This window comes from Epinephelus moara, chromosome 21, assembly GCF_006386435.1.
Source record: "Epinephelus moara isolate mb chromosome 21, YSFRI_EMoa_1.0, whole genome shotgun sequence".
NCBI classification, from domain to species: domain Eukaryota; kingdom Metazoa; phylum Chordata; class Actinopteri; order Perciformes; family Serranidae; genus Epinephelus; species Epinephelus moara.
Window position 1 is genome coordinate 13,012,571 of NC_065526.1, and position 24,779 is coordinate 13,037,349.

Sequence of the window (24,779 nt, forward strand, 5' to 3'; positions counted from 1 at the left end):
AATAATGACGATAATCGTTAGTTGCAGCCCCAATTTACTGTTAACAATGTCCCTGCTGTCATTCAACTGAGAAAGAGACAGAGACCAAGAGAAAGAAAAGGATAGATAGATAGATAGATAGATAGATAGATAGATAGATAGATAGATAGATAGTTTTGCTTACTAGCTAACAAGATAACGTTAGCTAAGTAGCTTAACTAGCTAACTAGACAGACAGCCAGACAGACCAATAGATAGATAGATAGATAGATAGATAGATAGATAGATAGATAAACAGTTTTGCTTACTAGCTAACAAGATAACGTTACCAGCGGATAGACAGACAGACAGACGGGAAAAAATAGCTAATAAGATAGCTTACTAGCTAACTAGCTAGCTAGATAGATAGATAGATAGATAGATAGATAGATAAAAATAGCTAATAAGATAGCTTACTAGTTAACTAGATAGGTAGAAAGCTAACGTTAACTGGCTAACTGCAATAGACAGACAGATAGACAGATAGATAGACAGATAGATCGACAGATCGACAGATCGATAGATAGATAGATAGATAGAAAAAAATAGCTAATAAGATAGCTTACTAGCTAACTAGATAGATAGATAGATAGATAGAAAAAAATAGCTAATAAGATAGCTTACTAGCTAACTAGATAGGTAGAAAGCTAACGTTAACTGGCTAACTGCAATAGACAGACAGATAGACAGACAGATAGACAGATAGACAGACAGATAGATAGATAGATAGATAGATAGATAGATAGATAGATAGATAGATAGATAGAAAAAAATAGCTAATAAGATAGCTTACTAGCTAACTAGATAGGTAGAAAGCTAACTGGCTAACTGCAATAGACAGACAGATAGCTAGATAGCTAGATAGCTAGATAGATAGAGTCATACCTGGTGCTCCACACACGCTGCTCAAAGGGCTGGTTAGCAGGATTATCAAAGGCAGCAGCAGACACAGGGGAGAGGCGCTAAGGCGGAGCCCCAGGATAGGCCTCCTGGACTGGGCTAGAACTCCACCTCTCCTAGACAGAGGCATGGCACCACCGTGGGTTGGTTGGAGACGACGGAGATTCGGATGAAGCTTCACTCAACAAGGGTAGGCACTCTGTAGACACACAAACACACACACACACACACACACACACACAGAAAAAAAACATGAAGGTCAGCTGAAACGAATGAAAGGCATATTTCCACCACCTCTGATTCATCGTTCTGCTTTTGGAGCGGCAGCTGAAATGTCAGTGCGCCATGAGGGGAGAGGGAAAACATACAATAATTCATACAGATGTAGAGAGAACATCTTCATGAAGAAAATTAAAGACAAATTCATGCTAATGCAGGATTAGGTCTTTTGATTTAGCCAGAGCACTTCTGACTTGGGATTAACAGCTCAAGCAGGCCAGCTCTGACTGAACTAATACCAGAACAATAGAGCCACTGCTCAACAACTAAGACAAGAAACAGACCAAAATAGTTTTCAGCGTACTGCTTCTGTATTAATAAGTCTCCTTTTCTAGTGAGCCGTGAAATGAGCCGCAATGATACATTTTTAAGAGTCCCCCCCCCCCAGACGTCCTAATAATTTCATTTAACTTTAGCTGTGGCCTAATTCCTTCTTAGCGTTCAGTATTTTACTGTACTGGTGGCATATAAAAGTACTAATGCAATAATACATCCAGAGCGTGCCACCGTAATGGAAAACACTTAAACAAAGAGGATTGAGGGGTCAGGAGGAATGCAGCAAAATTCAATAACACCGAATGTATCAGAAACTGCTGCTTTAATAGATGTTGCCCCTCTTGTTAATCCCTAGCCTTGGGGGGGGGGGATCTCCGACAGTATTTCGCTCTCTTTCCCCACATAAACGCACGCACACGAGGTCGCACATATCTGGAAGTCTGAGCATAATTCAGCTCTGCTGCAGAGATTTAGACAAGCTGTGCAGGAGCTCCCTGTCTGAGAGTCAATAACTCCACAGTCCTATCGAGCTCTCCCGACCCCCACTTCTCCGCCTGATGTGTCAGAACGCAGGTGGGGAGGCCAAATGAGAAGGGAGCCTTTGTTAACCTGTCATATATCACACAAATACACGTCTCCCTTCAAGAACCAGAGCAGGATAACGTATATGCTCCAGGGGAGACATAATATGTATTCACAGGTGACAGGCCACATTGTGATCGACACATAAATATGCACAAACACCCATAAGCGCGCTTTCACCCTGACATCCCCGATGTACGGGCAGAAATGGAGTAGCAGAGACGGGGCCGACCCTTGCTCGCCTTTACTAAATGAAAGAGGCATTTCTGGTGAGTTACATATTCAAAGACTCCTCCAACCACTTATTGAGCTAATGACCTGCTCAAACACATTACTGTCTGCCAGTTCCTTCACTAAAAATAGCTTGTCTGAAAACATGGCCGTCTATCTGATACGGGGCTCGTTTTCGCGCCGCTTTGCCCTCGCCTTATCAAGCGCTGCGTAATAGACGTTGAATAGAAAAGCTTTCAGCGTCCCCTTTTTCAATTGAACAATGCGATAAGAAAAATCAGATCAGGGCTCATTCAAGCACCATTGGCAGCATGTTAAGTAAATTCTCCTCTTACGGTAACTCAATTTGCCACCGTTAATCTAACTAGGAGGACTGCTCTGCGTGGAGCCACACGGCCGCTGAAACATTAGGTACTGCTCGCATGTTGCAGTGTCTGCTTCCTCTGTCCTGTGCGGTGGATTTGCCGGGGCCTTCATAGCTCTCTGTGACCTCAGTCTAACCCGTTCTATCATTCTCAGTTTATCCACCCCTCCCCGTTGTCTTTCACCTGCTGACAAAGCCCTCTCTGCTCTACCTCCACTATAGTCGCTCACCCTGCACCTAATCCTTAATCTTACCCTCGTCTCACTCCTGTATTAGTCGCTGTATTCCTGAAATCTCCTCTTCTCCCATCTCCTTTCATCCCCTTCCTCCCTCTCTCTTCCTCACCTCCCTTGTTAACCTCTCCTCTCTTGATGCCATCTCCTCCGCCGCACCCTATCATTCATCTCCTTCCCTTTCTATACGCACACTCTAACCCCTGCTTGTATCCAAATCCTCTTCCTCTCCCCACAGCTGCCCTGCGCTGGCTGCTCCAGCTGTTGTTGGTCCATTGACACAGTTCAAACAAAAGGGCTTAGAGCATCCTACAGCTGTGAACGTCGAGGGAGCCAGCCAAAACCGATACACAGACGCAGCAGCAGACCAGGCCGGTCTGGGCACGTCTTCGCTTGTGCTAATGGCATTTAACGCTTTCAAACCACGCTCCTCCCTCCAGATAGAGAGCGGCCGTGCACTTTGCTTGTCGCAGAAGCAGAATTGAAAGGTGTGAGCATTGTGAGCATGAATATTCTCATGACTCAGGCCTACCTACAGTCTCTACAGCCCCCTCACAGATATGACAACCTGCTCTCCCTGATCATCTGGCTCAGCATCCAGAGGGAAGGCAGCAGGGGTTGGTCTTATTACCTTTTCAGCGTGGCAACACAGATGGTCAGCCAGACAGATAGATTGATGGGGATACATGCGCTACTTATTGCGGGGAGGCCGATAATGACACCATAGCTCAGGTGGTGAAATGTACACCGGTTATTGTGCTCCATCAGGCTGATGAAATAACACTGTTTAGGTGGCATCCAACCTGCCCCCTGCTCCACTGGGTCCCTTGGAAGATGACATGTTTTGTTTTTCTCACCTCACCCACCCCCTCCCCCTTTACCCATGATGCCTTTCACCACAAGTGGGTTGAGATGGTCTCCCAAGGCTTGTCTCCATGACAACGAGCCACGATAGAAAGACCAGATCTGTTTCCTGCGGCACCACGCTAGCAGTGAGATAGCACACCTGATAGGAAGCTCGTGTTCTTCTTGTTTCTTTAAGCTTTAATTCGGATCCAGCGCTGCGAGTGTGTTGTGATGCTTGGGGGACCCGGTTCAGCAGAAAGAAAAAAAAGATCAGAAAACTTTTTTATTTATATTTTAGAGGCACACGTTGGGAGGTGGAAAAAAAAATGTCTGTAGCAGTGCAGCACAGAGCATTTTAGGGCTGAATAATAAGATTTTATCCACTGTCATTTGTCCTCTTTTATAGTTTTACCAATGATTCTGAACTTATGGCGCACACTTACATTTTCTCAGCATAAAAATAACCTCTTTATCAATTATGCATGGCTTTGTGAGCCGGCGCGGAGAGAGGAAAAGTTTGGAGTCGGAGCCGTGTCCTATTCAGACACAAGGAGGGGCTGGGACTGATTACCTCACATTTCCTCTGACCCTGGACCCTGTAGGCGTGGGACACACACACACAAAATGCAAGCACACCCACAGGGCCATGCACACACATACACATGGCAGATGGCAAAGCATCATGGGGGAGATTGGCACTCACTCTCTCACACGTCCCTTCTCACTCTCTTAAACACACAGCCCACAGACACACAAATATACAGACACACATGCATAAACACACACACACGCACACACATTGAGGATCAGAGGCACAGGATGAAGCACGGCTTACTGCAGGCATGAGCTGCACCGCCCTGGTTACATTTTTAGCAGTGGAAATAAACTATCTGAGGCTCCTCTCTAACAAGAAAACACACCTGTCACTCAAATGCTGCGATTCTTTGCCCTGAATATAAATGAATCTGGAGACTCAGGTGTGTCTGAATCTCTATCAGACTTAACGCTGCTGCAGGATGCTGAAATTAGGGCTACGGTTGCCCCATGCTACAAACATCCAAACAGTGTTATCATGGGAACTATTGACAAATAGCAGTAACATTCCCAAGCCGAGGCAACACTTTTCTTCGCCGGTCTGAAGCTGTAAACAAGGTTGCCGCTGGAGTTTCAAATCACACTGCTGAGAGCAAATATGAGTCATGGAAACAGCAGCTCACACCACACCTGTAGGTAAGGAAGGGAGGCCCATTTATGTCATTATGCATTATGCCTTCCTAAACAAGGAGCACACTGCTGAAATGAGAACTCATTTATCGATTCTTTCGGCTATTCATGCGAGCATTTATCCTCATTATCAGTAATTATTTAATCTGACTAATTAAATAGCTATTTTTTTTAATTCACGTCACTTAAATGTTAAAATTTGGGGAGTTGGCTGATGGTCAAAAAGGCCATTTTAAGGCCTCACTGTGAACTGTGGTTAATTGAGATGTTTAATTCGCCGCATTAAATTATTAATTACTAAACTAAGTTATTTATGAAATTACCAATTACACACTAAATCATTCACCGACCCCAAAATAATAGCTTAATTGATTATAAAAATACTTAATAATGAATTTGACATTTGGATCAATCATAAATTAATGTTTGTTTTTAGCTGACTCTTATTTGTTGGTTGCTTTTGTGTTGTTGTTTCTGATTTTCTGTTGTTTTATTAATACTGCCAATGAGATTTAACTGGTCAAATAAAGATTGAATTTTTTTTTTTTAATTATTTTTGCTTTATTGACTTCACAGAAAAATAATATATATTCATTTTTAAAAATGTGTTTTAATTTTTATGTTTGGAATAGTAGAAGGAAAATACAATAACACCATATTAATAAATTTGATATTTATTTTTTCTTTCAGTCTTGGTAGTGGCGTAAGGAAATTATGACAGGCCCCAATGCACACTATTGCGCATGAATTGTCTTGACACAAATAGAGACTTGACATCGGATAAAATCAACACACATATTAACCAGCAATCATCACTGCATATCTGACAAAAATATCAAAGAAAGTAAGTAATCATTATTAATAATCATTTAATTGAATAGCTTTTATAGTACATTTATAGATTTTATACTTAAGGAAAAAGGCACATTTTAAAAGAGAAAAAGAAAAAAAGAGAACTATGACAGATGAGTTTGCCTTTTTGAAGACATATATAGCAAATTTTTAAATAAATAATATTCTTTTTGGTATTATTTATCTCTGAACACAGGTGTATTTCCAAGGTGGCAATCTGAATCACTAGCAAGGGCCCGCTCTCTCCACGGTCCCCTCCACCCCGGGGGCCCCAGTGCCATTGCACTGCCTGCACTGTCTATATTTACGCCTCTGAGTCTCGGGGTAAAAGGCCACAGTTTGAGGTAAGTGAGGACAGACACAAGCAATACACAAGCTTCCCCTGATGCCCTTATTTGTATTTCTTACAAACAACAACAGCAGCTATTAAGAAATCAACACAAATGAACAACGTAATTAATAGACAATAATTGCTCTTTAGCTGCTAACCCTTATATCTGTGTATACCCTCCGCTAGAAAACTGACTCTAATACTCATATTCATCACATACTCTCCACTCCACTGTATCTATCAATAATCTAGCATGTTCTCAATCTGATAATCACTCACTGATGAACACATTAAGGTCACCTGCAGTGCCAGGACCACAGACCGACCAGTCTCTGGGTGGGCTTGCCAACCCCCATGTTGCCTATAGAAAGATCCGTCTGATCTGTCTATTTGTGTTGATAATTTGTTGCAGTTGAGGATTTACAATTTCCATTTTGTGCAGATCTCTGATTGCACATTTTCAGTCTCCCTCTTTGATGAGAATATACGTCGGCATTCAGGCATTCAGGTGGAATGTGTGTCCTTTGTATGAGTGCTTTCAAATCTGTCTTTAACGTCCCCTACGTCCCCAGTGAGAAGTTTCCTTTCATACTTTATTATGTGATCTTCAGAAAACCAGCATGATTTTCTTCTTATTATCATGAAATAATGATATCCGAACCATAAAAATAGCTTTCTTTGGGATCGTGAGAAAACAGAATTGAAAAATTGTATCCGCCCACATCCTCTCTGTGGCTTTCTCTGGCAGGGAGCATGAGTTTTGCTTGAGGCCACAATTTAATTAACTGATCACCTGCAGCTACCAGGGTAGAGGACATGTGCACTAAGCATTTAAAGACAACAGAATGAGGAAGTTCTGCTGATTTAAGAGGGCACCATTTTCTCAGCTTAAAACCTTGTTTTTCTTCATTTTAGCCACAATTACAGCAGCATCCCCTCTGTCAGACCCTTCTGTCCAATCATGGCAAGAAGTGAAGAAGCTATCAGCCTTCCACACTTCACAACATCAGGACATCAATTACACACCAGCATTATTCCTGACCATTTCAGTTGTTGGATCACTGTTTCCCATTAAAACTTTACGGATGTGCCTCAGTCTTTGTTCATCACAATTTCACAGCCAAGACAACACATGGATTCGTGATTGAGGATCAAAGGGAGGGGCGGAGAGAGAAGCGTGACTGACAGCGTCTCCCTCCCCGGTCCTAATGTGCAAAAATAACCAAACTAAGTTTCCCTTTGACCTCAATCTCTGCGTGTCTAGGACGTAGCAAAGCTGCCGCAGCCCAACAATAGTGCGGCAAACGTACACCCACGCATCTTAAAGGGGCTCCAAGGTCAAACAAACCGACACAGCTAGAAAGAGGCATCGAGTAATGGAAGCACTGGCCTCGGATGAGCCCAGCAACAGATGGAGTGGCTCCCGCTAAGCAGGGAATGTATTACCAAATGGTATAAAAGTACATATAGGGCAGATTATCAGAGGGGATCAGAACAGAGGGAAGGTAGTGAAAGTGTTTATAGGCTAAGTGAAAGTCACAGTTAGTGCTGCCATGATGAAGAGTCAGCTTCAGTAAATCTTTAAATTCCCTTTAAATTAGATTTTGTAAATCATGTATGCTAAATATAAACATATCATTATAGAATATAATGTAAAACAGTGCTCGTTTAAATTTAATTTACAGTTTTTATTTACAGTACATAGGTTTAACCATTATTTAGGCTACTAATGAACCTTTAATTAATCTCTAATGTAGTGCCACCTGTTTTCCGAGGCTCAAACGTAAATTTCAAGGGGACACGATCTCCTCAATATTTATAACTTGTGCATTTATTTCCACCAATAAAAACATGAAAGTAGCAGAGGACAAAATTAAAAGACACTTAGAATGTAAATTGGTACAGGAAATGCACAAATTGGTGCATAAAAAATCACCAAAATACAGGAAATTAAGTGTTTGACATTAAAAAAATTCTAGCAGAGAACCTCCAAACCACCCATTTCATGTGTCCCCATGCTATGCTACATTTAGCATATGCTAAATATAGACGTATTTTTATAGGCGTAAATTTCAGGGGGTCGCAGGGGGCACAATCCCCGTTTCTTCCCACCAATAAAAACATGAAAGTAGCAGAGGACTTTTATCTGGACAAAATTAAAAGACACTACGAACGTAAATTGATACAGGAAATGCACAAATTGGTGCATAAATATTCACCAAAATGCAGGAAAATAGGTGTTTGACATTAAAAAATTTCTGGCAGAGAACCTCCAAACCCCCCATTTCATGTGTCCTCCCGCCAAGTGTTGAAATGAAGCCCATGCCTTTTTTCTAAGGTGCTGCTTTCACCCGCCATCTGCTTATGCTCACCTTAACAAAATGTCATTTAGACTTAATGTAAAAACAATTTTGAAAAAAGGAAAATACATCTTTAAAGATATTGCTTTGAAAACCACAGGCTTAAATGGAGCGTATTCTTAGCTGCATTAACAGCTGAATGTTATCTATAGGCTAATATTAATGTATTTTTAACATGGTTGAGAAAGTGAGGGTATGTAAGAGTGTGAATTCACAATCTATATGCTTGTCCCAAATTTGGTTGAAAAAGGGGAGCTATGCGTCACACTGTTGGTTGAAAACCTCACAGCTTCGATTTCCACAATTTTCACGCTTTGAAATAACTTGAAGGATTACTTGCTCCTCCATGAGCTGAGTCAATTTTTCAACCCCTTAGGCTCATAAACCTCTTTCAAACCCCTTAGGGTAATGCCAAGAATGCAATGTCATCCAGCTGGATGGGTTTTTTTCCTTCATGCAAAAAAAAAAAAAAAAATTGACATTTTGCAGATAACGCTTTCACCTGACAACAGCTGTGTGTCCACGTGCAGACACCTACGCGACGCTAACAACGACACAGAGCTCTCAAACGCTCCCCAAAAAACATATTTGGTGATTTCTCTCTCGGCAACCTCTCTCTCCCTGTTGCTCGGCTCTTCAGAGGCAGCCGATCTTGTGTGCAGCGGCTCATTACGCAGGCTGATGGTTGAGTCCTTGTCAACTCACTGTCCAATTAGCATATCTGAGGCTGGCACAGACTCTTATCCTAGCGGGAGAGGGAACTGTATATACATACTGATGTCCACATAGTTATGCACTTGCATGTAGATCCCTAATTGTTAAACAGCTCTGACATGGGAGAGGAGAGGCTTTGTGTAAATTATACGATTACAGGGCCGGTGCCACATGTTTGCTTCTTTCCATGATTTCTAAACACTGTCAGGAAATTAATGTATGAATTATCACTTTTGTTATGTTTGCATTGCTTATGGCACGGAAGTGGGAAACACTGGTTTGTACAGTCTGTCTATCTATCTATCTATCTATCTATCTATCTATCTATCTATCTATCTATCTATCTACATTCACGTGTGGCTGTCAGCCCCCCAAAGATTCACCATCATTCCTTAATAAAATGAATGATTAAAATTCCATGGAGCATTGCACACACACACACACGCAAAAAGAGTGGTGTGTCTTGCCAGCCACGACACACCGCAGCCAATTAGTGAGCTTCTCCTGGAGCAGGACTAAGGCTCCGTGACAACAGAGAACACCTTCATCTTCCCGGATGTCATTGTCATCATCCCGGGCCATCATCATATTTCAATTGCACTTCATTAATGAGACATGCCAGCCATTTTTCCCCCGCCCTGTTTCAGCTGTTTAGCAAAACCCACACATCAGTCAGGAGACAAAGTCGGGCGGTGTAAAGCAGATTTCGGGGCTTGTTGATAAGCTCGTCTTGAGAGTGATAACAGTAGCCTTGAGGAGCACGGTGCTCTGTTTTAATAACCGCACATTGATTGATCATTCACATAGAATCATCCAATGGGGATGTCGTAAGCTCCGTAAATGGACTTCAAATGGATTCATCCTTTTATTGATTTATAGAATGAACAACAAGACATACCAACACACACCAGGCGCAGCACTGCAAAGCTTTGACTGATCTCCGCTGCACGTTTGCTGTTCCCCCTCTCGTGTGCTGCAATCTTGAAGCAACCCTTTATCCATTCTTTGCTCATGTAAACTATCTCCAGCTCCTTTGGGAAGTGCTTATTAATTTTCTGGAGACACCCTGTTGTGTTTGCCCATGATCCAATTCTCTCCTGTGTATTTGTGCTGCCATGGTATCACCTGTCTGGCTTGGTCACATGATATGTCGTCCGCTGAGAGCTCATTATCTCACAACTGCAACACTGTTCTGCAAAAACACTGAGATCATCTATAGAGCATTAACATACATTTCACGCCGCTCACTGTTTATATGGTGTTAGTATGGATCGATTCAGAGCATAAAAAATGTGGCCGAAAAGATGACTGACATGATCATTATTGTAAAGAATTTACTGCTGAATAGAAGTCGAGCTGATTTCTGAGGCTGCGTGTGCTGGTGAACAAATCCTATTTAGGTGCTACACAGGCGGCCGGCCTTAGCAGTTCTGTCACTAACCAGCCATTGCATGGCTTCCTGATGGAGATGAGATTTGTGACGCCAAATGAATTTCTCCTTGAGGGACGATAAAGTTGTGAATAGAATTGAAAACCGGAGTAATGGGGTAGAAAAACTGCATTCGTCCTCCGTCTCATTGCTGGAATCAGACGGAGAGCGTGTCTCGGTAAGTGAAGAGATGAAATGCTTGTCAACGGTAACAGACTTGTGCACGGATGCTTTCCAACAACGACTAGCCATTACTCTCACCTCCGTCAAACAAATACCTCATCCAACCTGGCATCCTTCAGCGCCGTGGAGACAGAGTAATCATGAAATGCCACAAACAAATATGGGGCTGCATTCAAGAGACATGTCAACCAGTCGCCACTACCACCACCTCCACCTACACACATACACAAACATATCACAGTCTGCAGAATGAAAGAGTCCAATCTCAAGCTTTTAAGTTTTCTGTCTGTGAGCTGTGATGATGGAACAGAGCCGTAAGCTTCCTGGACGTTGTCCCTTTCCCATCCAGCATGGTAAAGATCTTTTAGGAAAACAGAGCTGTTTCACTGATGCAATAAAGATGCTCTTTCACTAACTGGCATATGGAGGTGTGCCAAAACCTTTTCTTTTCTTGGAGCTATTGAGCCGACTACAACAGGGCACAATTGGTTTGGATAGGCGGCACAAGCAGAAGGTCTGTTTTTTAGGAAATGTTAACTCCACTGTCATGCACAATTACTCAGAACAAGGCTAAAGGTCTTTACACACCAGGGATGGTTTTTTCTTGCATTTAATTTGTGTAAAAGGGACGTAAATTTTTTAAACAAGGTCAGTTTTTCTGAGCTTTTATACCACAGTGGAAGGATTACTGAATGGGCCTACCGGACACAAGGCCAGAGGCCCAAAGTGTAAGTGGGGAACTCTGGCCCTAACCTGCAAAATGTCACTCAAATCAGCACATGCTGACCAAGAAGAGATTTAAAATGACCACAAAGAGATGCAAAGGGACTGCAGAGAGACAAAATAGCTGCAAAAGAGGCAAAAAAGACACTAAATTACCTCAAAGAGACATAAAACTATTACAAATAGATACAAGAGAAACAAAACAATGAGACAGAAAGGGACTATACAGCTATAAAATGTGTGTGTGTCTTGCTCCTATGCCAGAGAGGTGGGGGCACCTTTTGCATATCTGTACCCAGGGGCCCATTGTCTGCCAATAAAGGCATCACCTAACCATGTTGTGCAGAACAGACGACCTCACAACAATGGCAGACCTGTTGGTTGTTTGTGTTTCTCAGCACCTAGTATTACAATAATTAGTATGAAATTATAATCACAAATTATGACATTTAAAATATTTTTGGAACCAGCCGTGGTAAAGCTTCAGCTCCTGTATGACATAATGGAACTGTTCTTCTCTTTCTCTACCTTGTTAAATGGGATGTACCCAAAATCTCCTCTTCTTTGGTCAAGTGAGGAGGAGGAGGACAAGCTCATCATCACATGATGCCGAATCCATTTTTTTCCTGAAGAATTAGCTGGTGCAAATCTATTCAAACCTTTTATTAAGGGTTGGGCAATATACCAATATTATGCTGATATCGTGATGTGAGATATCATCTAGATTTTGGATATCGTAATATTGTATGCGTTTGTCTTTTCCTGGTTTTAAATGCACCATAGTGATGTAACTTGAGAATTTACCAAACTTTCCTGGCTGTTCTATTATTTGCTTTTACCCACTTAATCATTATATCCGCATTACTGATGATTATCTATCAAAAATTTGTTATGAACACACAAATAGTCAATCCAACACTATTGTCAATATCTGCATATCACCCAGCACTACTTTTACTGAAGAAGTGTTGCAACCGCTGCAAATTCGCATCGCTGCCAGTATGAATATTTTTAATGCAAAATATTTGATGGTGAGTATTTTGCATTTTTGTGTTATTTATTGTCACGCCCCCGGTGTGTAAAGGCCTTAAGAGTCTACAGCCAGGTTAGCAGCTCTGTTATTAGGTACACCAAGGCTTTGAGCTACACGTTAACATCAGCTCAAAATTAGCTTACAATTAGCTCACAATGGCAATGCTAATGTGCTGATGTCCCCCTTGTTAACCTACAATTCCTCCCCATGCCTCCGGTCTAGACCCAGATGCTCTCCTATCCGGATCCAGTCGTATAACAAATAGCTTTTTGACAGAGTGTTTCTATTTCAACACCTCATTCTTCATTCTTCCCAAGTTCAGTTTAATACCAGTATGTGCCATCATACGTTCTGAGACTGTGCAATTATTAAAAGTGGCCATGTTAAGCACCACTACAAGACAAAGCACAGATAATCTTTTGAGTAAATTTACCCAATGAAACCCTGACCAAAGGACAAAGAAAGTAAAATATTTTCTATCAAATCAAAAGATGGGGGCCATCCCGATGTTAAAAATCAACAAATCACCTAGTGATGATGCTGGATGAAATGTTAAGGGGCCCTGAGGGAGACATACATGTCCCTTAAAAAAATTAATGGCAATCAATCCAATAGGCCAACAACTATCCAACATTGCCACCCCTACAGCCCAAGCAGCAACCTCCAGGGCTGAAAAATGAAGCCATCACCGAAGTGTCAAAAACTGCAGTTCCTCCAACGGCCACTTGAGGCTGGCTCTAAGTGAGAAGCTCCCCGAAAGACGAAAATGCCCAACTTTACAGTGGAAATAAACACGTTTACAGCCTGGTACAAAAACAGTTTGGGTCTCTATTGCTAATTTCAACATTCATGAGAACTGTACAGGAGGTTAACTTTTATATAAATCACCCGTTTACATTTTATTAAGATTTAAAGTTGTGCATGATTAAGGGTGTGGCTGCTTTGAGTGACAGGCTATAGACACCTCACTCCTTCCCAGCTCCACCCTCTTGTCAAAATATGGCCACCTCTGGCTCCTAAAAAACAAGACGGCAGAATTGAGGCTTCAGAACTTCCACAAACCAATAGGTGACATCATGGTAGCTACATCCTTTATTTTATCCAGCCTATGCTACAGCTACGGCACTAGCTTGGCTAGAAAGTGGGACAGATTGACACACAGGGCTTTGAAACCTAAGATAACCTCATCATCTGCTGTCTTTTGGCACACAACGTATAACACAGTGATATACTGTAATGGCCACGGACTGATAATAAGATAATAAAAAAATGTATTGCGTGACAGACACAGAGATACAAGTTTTACTGTCGACATTAGCATTCATACGGCTTCATCCCACTGAATAAAGGAAATCCAGATAAAATTCTTATTTCATATCTCGTAAGATCTCCAAAATATTTTGGCACCGATCCAGCCCAAATGAATTCCTCCAGCCCTCTATGCATCGCAGCGAGGATGGGTTTTTCACTCCATGAGTTGAAAATACTCTTGAGGACTTGTCAAGCGCTTGAGGCAAGGTGCATAGAATATTCTGGTGTTTGAACATTTATTGGCGGCTGACTGTACACTTCAAAAGTAGAGGGGGCCCGCTCTTTCTCCAAGTTCTGATTAGGCAGTTTGTCTTCCGCTTTGTCAGCCATCTTGTCAGTCAGCCCTTCCCTCCTAATGACTCCTGTCAGTCAGGGATGTAACTGTCAACCCGAGTCAATGGCTGCACTTCCCACTCCTCATGATTGGATAATGAGCTGTGTACATCAACACATTTAGCCATTTTCAGTGCGAATGTCAGCAGGATGAAAGGCTCACAAAACATGTTGCTTGTCATGCAACGTGCAGAAACTTTGTCTGCAAAGGAAACTCTGTAAAACTTCAGTAGGAGGAGACAACAGTGAGATCTTATTCAGGAGGAGAAGAAGGAGTTAGCTGTTTAAGAAGAGAGGAGGATTGACCGGAGGACAGCGAGGCAGCAGCAGCAGCAACGAGGAAATGATGCCCTCTTTTGCATAAGGGAGAAGAGGAGGAGGGGGGAGGGGTGAGAAGGAAGGTGAAGATGTCTTCAGATGTGGCAGTTGTGATGAAAAGAGAGGCGAACGACTGAAGACAAGAGGTGGAGAAGAGAAGAGGAAGAGGAGAGAGGTAGTGGGGGGTGTGTGTGTGCATTATTCATCCCTGCTGACACATCAGAATCTCTGATTCATCTGGAGAAGGGCATCAGTCAAGTCACAACCTATCTCTTTGCCTTCACTCATATGCACACACGGAGACGCAGACACACGATGGACACACACGCACACGCATAATTGCAAATGACCTCCTGGTTAATTATGGGTCTGGCTCGCTTTGGAGAGAGTCAACAGACTCAGATTGGCCTTTGCAAAACAAGGTTATCGCGGAGTTTCCATCACTTTTAGTTATATATTTAAATGGAAATATAAATGACCTGCCTGCATAGTTCACCTGCAGCTGAGGACATCTAACCAGGCAAAATTAGGCTGAAGGAAGGCCGACTTGTGCTGCGTTCATGTGGAATCGGGAGGACAGTAGACAGCAAAGCGTTTATAATTTTAGTGGATGAGGGCGGAACAAAAACTTAGGTGAGGCCTGTAGAGAATACCGGAAATGGTAATGGTAGACGGCCGTAGACAGTTGCTAGAAAAATTACATCGAATATAAACACGAAATAATTTGATTTAATACATTTAATCCCATTCTTTGTAAACACAACATCCCCATTGCATAATACTGTCATGCATGTTTCTTTTTACCGTCCTGCCATTCTGTCGGACTGTTTGTTTTCCCCGTGCCATCCAGAAGGTGTTTTGATTCTGCGGTCTACCATCCTACCATCTGCCTGATTCCATGTGAACGCAGCACTGTTCCCCTAAACAAACACGGGTGTTCGGTCAGGGGATGATATTTCTTAAATCAATATGTACATAATTTTTTGTTGATCCATGTTGTTGTGAAATTGACTGATCATTTACTAATTTAGATTTCTTATAATATTTTTTACAAAATTCTTTTTTACATTATCTGTGTTGAACAAATTGGGATTCAATGGTAAAAAAAAAAAGTTGTGAATGAATTTGTTTTTGGTTTACACTCTTTACATGTACAAAGTTTTAATGGATAATTATGACGCACACATTCAGTATCTGTTGTAAGTACTTAATATTTTTTTAATTATATATGTATACTTTACTAGCCCCCAAGGGGAAATTCAATTTTTTCACTCCGTTGTCATATACACACAGGCCCGAAATACACACTCATGCACAAACAAGACCTATACATGCATTAAATGGGCAGATGTCAGAGTGAGGGGACTGCCCATGGGGGTTTTGGCACGTCTCCAGCTACCAGTCCACGCTCCATATTTGGTCTGGAAGGGGACTTGAACTGGCGACCCTCTGGTTCCCAACCCAAGTCCCTAAGGACTGAGCTACTGCCGCCCAGCTTATGAGTTTTTATCATTAAATGTGATTATTAAAGTGCAGTTAGGCCTGGGTCATATAGAGGAAATCAAATGTCACAATATTATTGAGAGAATACCTCAATATCAATATTGCAACAATATTGTAGGGTTGACTATAGTTGCTTTTGCAAAATATTTGCACAATGACATTTTTGATAAACAGTCACCAGTAACATGGATATAATGACTAAGAGAGTAAAGAGAAATATTAGAACAGCGAGAACAGTCTGGTAAGGTCAGAAAATTACTCAACTGCAATGCAGCCTTCAAAACCAGCAAAAGACATTTGATATTACGATATCCAAAATCTACAACATCACGTTTCACATCACAATATTGATATAAATCTATATATTGCTCAGCTCTAGGTATGTTCAGTGAATCTAATCCAAAACACTATTTGTCAAATTCAGTGAATACCTCCTCACTGTCCACTAGCTGTCCCTTCTGTGTAAAAAAAAATCCAGCATTCACACAGCCTCTGTAAATGGGAAACAACCAAAGCGGCTCGGACCAAGCCACACAACACTATTCCAACCAATCAGCAACAAGGGGCGTTCATGCTCATGCACAAGACAGGGCAAAGGTCGTGGATGTATAAGGAGAAAAGCAGTGAGAGCAAGAGGGACAGCAACCTGGCACATGATGGGAGGGTGTAATTGTTTGGGTGTTTACTTTATATATTAACAATCTATCTTTGAAATTGGTGACGTCACCTTTAATTGTGGCACAAAATCAGACATTAAAACTAGTCTATTTGGTTGAAATCAATATTATAGGAGTATTTATTCAACATCAACACACATTATTATATAGATAATGCATGTATGTTCACACATAAATTAATCAGAGTGATGTTCAGTGCAAAGAACTGTGAAGAAAACTGTTCACAAGAGCTTAAAAACCTCCTTTCTAACTGTCCTAAATAAAATATGCTCAGAATTATTCAATTGGCCTCCAGAATTTTGTAAAACAATAAAGCATCATGAATCATAATACGAATCCACAGAAAGTCTAGAAACGATCATGCTGATTTGTTGCCCTATACTAGAGATAATGTTTCTCAAGAGACTCCCTGGTTAAAACAAAGATTAAATTAATAAATAAACCTTATCGTTTCATTGCAAATTCTGAATAGTGTGTTGCTACTTCCTGAAGATTAAGTGGTGTGTTTGTTTGTTTGTCTTTTAAGGGGGGGGGGTGTTCCTGATCCAAATTAAGGGTCTAAGGATGGAGGGTATTACAGTACATGCTGTGCAGGAAGTAAGGCCCTGTCGTGATTCTGGGTAACGTGAATAAAACTGACTTGATTTGACATATTTTAAATGGGCTGTGCATGAACACCAGTAGGAAATGAGTTAGTTATAGGAATATGCTGAGTAGAAGGGGTAGGTATAATAACATTAAGGTTCAGACAACATCTTTTTGGTCTATATTTGTTATTTTTTAATGCCTTGATGTTATTTATTCTTTATTATGAGCATTCATTTTGGAAATTTGTTAACAAGGAGCAAAATAAATTACCACTAACTAACTAAATTTGGATTAAAACTGTCAAGTTATCACAAAATATATATTTGAATATGAGAGTGTGTTTTTCTTAACATTGTTATAATAATATGGACCATATTGCCCAGCCCTAATGGGTTCATTCTGCATGCTGTATGCATTGTCTTCTGCAGCCCCTGAATAAACAAGGAGCGAAGCGGAGCAGACAAAAGCTCACTGTTTGGAAGGCTTTGAAAAGGTCAATTAATATCAATGCCTAGACAACAACAAAGTTTCTGTCTGAGTGTAATACAGGTGGCTACGCTCCCAGCATCAAAGTCTCCTCTCCAGCTGACTGGTGCAACAAAGCTAATGGAGAGCATACACAGAGATTCTGACAAAAACCCACGGACAGGCACGACACGTAACACGAGGGAGGGAAGCAAGAGAGCGGAGTAGTTAAGGGTAATGCCGCTGCGAGAATCTGGGAATAAGACTTCAATGAGGCCTTTGACGTGGAACCAGAGCTGCTCCACTGGGAGCGCACGTCATCCGGCATATTCAAGTCTGGATGGATCTTACAGTGCTATCTGCTTGGAAGGAGCAGGAAACCGTTGAGGCCCATGGTTGAACCCTGTGAAAAGCTATTTAAGGGAGAACATGCCATCACTGATTTCATAAGCTACTGCTCCTAACAGATGAATACCTGTGGGGCCGAGCATCTCTTGGCTCATGGAGGAGCGTATTTGATCTGCTTCCCAGAGACGGCGACAGACAGTGAAATCTGCCAGTTGAATTACTCTGCTTCCACATAATGACTTTTCCCTGTCAAAGCAGAGCAAATATGTAGATCCCTGGTCCTCTCATGAAGGTGGGGTGCCTTGCATACTCCTCTGTCAGGCAGGAGAAGGAAGGTGAAAAGACAGGAGGGGGGTAAAATGTTAAGTCCTGAAGAGAGGAACCCATGTGTAAAAATGACTGATTAAAAATAATTAGGGAGGTGGAAATGGTCTGGAACAATAACCAGCAAACGCACGGCGCCCCCAGGGAAAATTCCCCATCTGTGTGTGAGCAGGAAGACCTCCCTCGGATTCACCACGACAGTGCGATTTTCCAGTTTACACAGGCCACGCAGCGGAAATACAGAAAAACCTAAACAGGCATTTGGAGTGTACATGATTAAATCCCAAACAAGCAATAGCCCTCGGAAAATGTGTCAGGATGAATCGATGTATCATTAAATTACACTCTGCCTGTACGCGTGAGTGGCTGCTTTAACTGCAAATCCTACTGCGTATAATTATAGACATATGAAAGGTCTGTGGACTACAAAACACTGCCTATATGTGCAGATGGGCTTGTTTTAAGTAATGCTCGGGAGTAGCAGATGCAGCAGCCACTCTATTGTCTAGAAAACAGTCTTGTTAAATAAGTCCATCCGCCTGGCCACCTGGTGCCTTTCATACCAGACACCAAAAAATCACACTAATATTAGAATAATAAGCCATTTGGATTATTAATATGCCTGTGATAGAGCTCCTCAGAAGTGTTAAGCATTGCATTATCATAATCTTTGCTGTGGCATCTTTGAAGGATCACTAACAGGAGTCACAGCTTCCTCTCTGCTTCACAAATCCATAGGATGCAGGTGCTCTATTTATTTCTCACGAGGGGTTTTGTTCTGTAATGTTATTATCTTTATTCTTGCCTGTTTTCCAGACTTAAAAAAATGCACTTAACACCACTCTTTACACCTGGAGAGTGCTTTAAAGGGCCATCAGAAAAAGCACTTTAAATGAGAGTGGATGAGGAACAAAGGCTTTGCCAGTGTGCCCCGGTCCCTCATGCTGCCCAGCCAACAATAAGGAGGGGGTGAAGGGGGACGCGCTCACTGTTGCCAACCAGCCTGCTCTGCACAAACCCCGCGGTCTGATTCTCACCCAAAGTCTCAAGTGATGCTGAGATGATAGAAATAAATTTAAAAAAAAAAAACGCACAGAAAGACTCCCGGCCCCGGAGACAGGCTAAACGGTGAAATTTCACCCCGGCGGGCAGATACACTTACCTCATTAGTTTCCAAAAGGCTATTCGACAAGTGAGAATAACCCGGCTGGGTGGGGTGCACGGCTGCAAACATTAAACAGTGTATAAAGGATGGAGGATGCTGGTTACCTTGGTAGGAAGTGCTCCGTCTTCTTTACTGTCTGGTAGATTCATGTGGGTGGATTTGCAGCTGGAAGCTTCCTCGGAAACAGCAAGGATAAATGTAATCCAGTGGCAGCGGAGCTCCACTCACAGAAAGGTCTGCCTTTGTGGGGGATGCATGCATCGCCGGTGTTTCCCCCCCTCCACCTCCGACACCACCACCAACACCTCCAGCAGCACCGACACCAACACCGTCCTGACTGTCGACCGACCTCTCGGGAACGCAGCGGGTCACGGCTGCTCCTCAGCCCTTTTGTCGGGAGAGCATTGCCGGTCGAGCGGCCTCAGATACTGCTGGTTGATGTCATTGATACTCCCTGCCTTCTTCCTTAATGCCCTCCTCCTTCCCTCTCCTCTCCTCCCCCTCCCCGCTCTATCTATCTCTCCCTCTCTCTCTCCTCTCAAACACACACACCGGAGCTCTCCCCCTCCCCCCTCCTCCCCCCCTAACACATGACGTGATGCAGGCAAGATCTCCAATAGCAACCGTATCCCCCATCACCCCTATTACCCCCGTTTCCACCCCACACCTCCTCCAGCTCTGGCTGGATCGCTGACTGGTGCAAAAGAAGTGGCTGCTGAGGCAGGTCGGCCCTGTGTATTGGTGACTGTCTTTTTTTCTTCTTTCCACTGTGCTCCCCAGGGGCTAAAATGAAGATAAGCACCTTGAAACCTCGTAGATTCCCATAATATAGTGTCTAATTATAGCTGTTGGCAGGAAGTCAGAGTCAGAGCCCCCTATCAGCTCCTACAGAGCAGAACTCTCTCACTAAATTACAGCTGGACACTTTAAAATATTGGAGGGTAAACACCACTCACTGTGGGACATTATGGGGACATATTAATAACACCATAGGAGGTAGATAATACAGTGATATAGGATAGGATAGGATAGGTCAACTTATTATAGAGGACAATAGATGCATTAGGTTAATAACGTCACTGTTATTTGTTGTGCTCAGTTGTCACTTTATAGGTTCAACCTGTGTCTCCTTGTGGTTGTTTTGTGTCTTTTTTATAGTCATTAGTGTGTCATTGTGGTTGTTTTGTGTCTTTTTTGTAGTCATTTGTGTCTCTTTGTTGTTGTTTTGTGTCTTTTTTGTAGTCATTTGTATCTCTTTGTAGTCTTTTGTGTCTCTTTGTGGTTGTTTTGTTTCTTTTTGTAGTCATTTGTGTCTCCTTGTGGTTGTTTTGTGTCTTTTTTATAGTCATTAGTGTGTCATTGTGGTTGTTTTGTGTCTTTTTCGTAGTCATTTGTGTCTCTTTGTTGTTGTTTTGTGTCTTTTTTGTAGTCATTTGTATCTCTTTGTAGTCTTTTATGTCTCTTTGTGGTTGTTTTGTTTCTTTTTGTAGACTTTTGTAGTCATTTGTATCTCCTTGTGGTTGTTTTGTATCTTTTTTGTAGTCATTTGTGTCTCTTTGTGGTTGTTTTGTGTCTTTTTTGTAGTCTTTTGTAGTCATTTGTGTCTTCTTGTGGTTGTTCTGTGTCTTTTTTGACATAATTTGTGTCTCTGTAGTCTTTTGTGTCTCCTTGTGGTTGTTTTTTTTGTAGTCTTTTGTAGTCGTTTGTGTCTTTTTGTGGTTGTTTTTTTTGTAGTCCTTTGTGTCTTCTTGTGGTTGTTTTGTGTCTTTTTTGACGTCATTTGTGTCTCTGTAGTTGTTTTGTGTCTCTTTGGTTGTCTGTATCTCTTGTTGTCATTTGTGTCTCCTTTTGGTTGTATTGTGTCTCTTTGTAGTCATTTGAGTCTCCTTGTGGTTGTTTTGTGTCCTGTTTGTAGTCACTTGTGTGGTTGTTTTCCCCATTTTTGTAGTTATTTTGTGTCTTTCTGCAGCTCCTCTGCATTTCTTTGTGGTCTTTTTGTGTCTCTTTTTGGCCATTTTTTATTTATTTAATTGCAAACAGACAACCAATTACCAGAAAAAAGAATACTATATATATTTATATATACTTGCTGATATAAAATGTATTGTGGGTTTACAACAGTTTAAACAGCATGACTCAGGACCTTCTTTCCTCATTATCCTTTTTTAAACAGTGTGTACCCTGTAAAGTTTTCTTTAACTATTTTATATTGTGGAAAATGGGATGTGTAAGTAAGGTTTACATTATCAAACTGGGAGACATTCCACATTATTTCTAAGTTGGTTAGGAGACCAGGCACTCATTAAGGGATCTATCAATCGATTCCAAAAAATGGTTAAAACAAATGCAATCTAATTAGCCATTAGTCCTACTTTCATAAAGTTTATAATGTTCAGCTTTTGTTGAAACTGTTTTGGAGAAGTGTTGATTGAACTTTGTGGTCATTTTGTTAAATTATACTGTGTTATACTTGGAGGTGTTATATATGTTATGCACCCCATTCATATAAATGAGTGTTGACTCATCAATATTAATCCTAATTAAGGTCAAGGAAGCACATTGCTCAAAATGCACTTCAGTCTTAGGCAGGTCATACTCAATTTACGGCCCACAACAGGGTGACAGATGGCCCACCGACCATTCTCTAATTCACCATGAAAATATATTGATTCACACTGGGATTTCTGTTTACTTTGAATGTAATGATGCATTTTTAAAAAGCATCAAAACAGACCTTTTTTATTATTATAAATAATAAAACAAGCCCCAAATGTCCTCAAATCCTAGAAACACTGCTGCATACAGCAAACGTCAAAAGGTTAAAAACAGGCAATTCATTTATTATATATTATTGTTTGTCATTTTGCAAACATGGCCCCAGGACTGTGGAGCAAAATGGTTTAAAAATACAAAGAATATTTTTTGGAGTTTGTCCCTTAATTATCTCTAATTGCCATGCGATCGCTAGTCAGGCCACAATTACAATATTTGTTCTTTTGTCACATTATACCTCGGCAAAACCCCTAATGAACTAAAACTTTCTGGCAGCTAGGTAGAAAACATCACATGAAAATGGCTGCAGGCAAACCCTCCAACAAGGAACGACCGGCCTGTAATTGCCAAGAGACTAATTTTATGGAGCAACTGACCTTTGCCTGATAATATGAACAATAAAATACTGTGGAAATGCATCATAGCTGCCCAGAGTAACCCGTTATACCCTGCATGCCACTGAAAGATGCTGATCTGGTATAATTATCATGGTAACCCACTCATTTTGCTTGAGAATATTAATAAAAATGAAATTAAAAAAAGAAATCAGTCAAATAAAAAGAAAGCCCTTTGTTTAAATTCTCAAAGATGCCACACAGATGAACACAGGCTTTTGTTCTTTAAGATTTGGTCTTATTTAGGTCACACAACGTGACAGAAACAAACGCCACAAGGCCAAAATCTGAGGTGTTGGGAGCATAGTGTTGGAGGTTGGCGTGACGCTTCAGGACTGTGTGAAGGAGGCTTTATTCTAACCTCTCTGCTGATCCCCGAGCAGCGCTCTGCAAACAGAGTCAGCAACTCTGCCTGCCCAGGTTTCTGTTCATCCAGATAGATTACAAATGCATAATAAGCCCCTGCCTAATAGCTCGATAAAAGTCGCTCTCAACAACTCATTCTCTCTTTCTGGCTCTCTGACACAAAGGCCGCTTGACAAAGTACGAGAAGGAGACAGGGAAATGAACCAATCACTTGTGAGGGTAATTGGAAGCTACAGTTTTTGAGTCCATCACATGGTCTTCAAGGGACAAAGGCTGCCCCCTCGCATTGATTTTCTTTGTCGCTACTGACATCTAGTGGGCAATTACTATTACATGATGTAGCATTTACTGGACATTGGGAGCAAAAGGTTCATAAATACAGGACCAGGTGTGACAGTGTTTCTCTGGGGAGTGTCTTTTGTTGGCAGGAGAAATGCTCCCAAAAATAATTTTAACTTTATGACACAGAGAGAAAGGCTCCTGCACACTGCCTCACTTATGGCTCAATTTTAAACATTTTAAGGTGATGTTTTGGGCCTTCAGACTCAGGTAGGGTAGGACCAACTCGTTGTTACCTTAATCAAATCAAATAAATTAGCAATAAGCAAGACAGTGTCCAGAAGCTCTCCCCTTCGTCTTCAAGACTGCACCTCCTATGATGCACCTGTCACACACTCAGGTGTACAGAGATTTTTCAAAATAACTTTTGGACACTAAAAATGAGCACTGAAATTACACTTTTTTTTGTCTATATGCAGGACAGGAGACGATTGTTCTCAGTTTGTCCCAAATATTAACAACAGGGTTTTTATAGTTTAAGGAAAGATAGATTTAAGACTTTAAAATACCCCCAAATTAAATTTAAGACCAATTTTACAATGACCAAAATTGAATTAAAAAATAAATAAATAAAAATACCAACATAAGAACCAACATAGACAAGGGGAAATTTTTTGCCATAATATTTACTGTAACATGAAACCTTACTTTTTGGTCCACTTAATATTTTTATTATTTACTTCATTTATTATTTATTTACTCATATGTATTTCCTCGTATTGGTTTCAGCCATGCCATGAAATCTGGTTAAATTGCCAATTTTTATGAATTTTCACTTCCCTTATGTCTTCTAGGGTACAGTGTCAGCTAGCTATCAGACAGTGGATCCTCTGCAGTGAGGATGTGACCTGATGTGGTGACGCTAAAGTGAGAGCCATTTAGTAAATTATTAAATTTAAAAAAAAAAAAAAAAAAGTGACCAATTTTTAAAAATATTTTACATTACACTAACATAAAAAAATAAAAATAAAATTACCATAAAAATTAAGACTTTAGAAAGATTTTTTTGAGACATTTTAACACCAGTTAAGGCCTTATTATTATATTTTTAAATAATTCAATCCAATGCTTTTTAAGGCTTTTTAAGTATCCCCAAGAACCCTTAACAGTTGTAGCCTTCTGTGACATCTTGACATTAGGGTCCTGCTTCCAACATCTTAATTTACGTCTGCACGTAATGATTACCGCAATCACTGGCACCCTTTCCAGAAAGGCCAGACATCAGGTCAGCTATAAGAGACCTCTTGGATGTCTGATTTTGTTCAGCAGGGCAGATACATGCTGTCACAGAGACTGA

At 41.2% G+C, this 24,779-nt stretch overlaps 1 protein-coding gene across 9 annotated transcripts in view; it reads right to left on the minus strand.

The window, feature by feature from the left end:
* Positions 1–20,106, minus strand: part of LOC126408877 (receptor-type tyrosine-protein phosphatase S-like) — a 106,396-nt gene extending 86,290 nt beyond the window's left edge. For 8 of the 9 annotated variants that reach the window (XM_050074636.1, XM_050074635.1, XM_050074633.1 and 5 more), the window contains exons 1-2: positions 19,715–20,102; positions 904–1,117 (exon numbers count right to left, since the gene is read on the minus strand). In XM_050074636.1, the coding sequence (XP_049930593.1) occupies positions 904–1,048 (145 nt within the window). In that variant the 5' untranslated portion in view covers positions 1,049–1,117; positions 19,715–20,102. Of the gene's footprint in view, positions 1–903; positions 1,118–19,714 lie in introns of all 9 variants that reach the window. The other variant, XM_050074634.1, reaches the window with a different exon arrangement.
* Between the last annotated feature and the right edge of the window lie 4,673 nt (positions 20,107–24,779).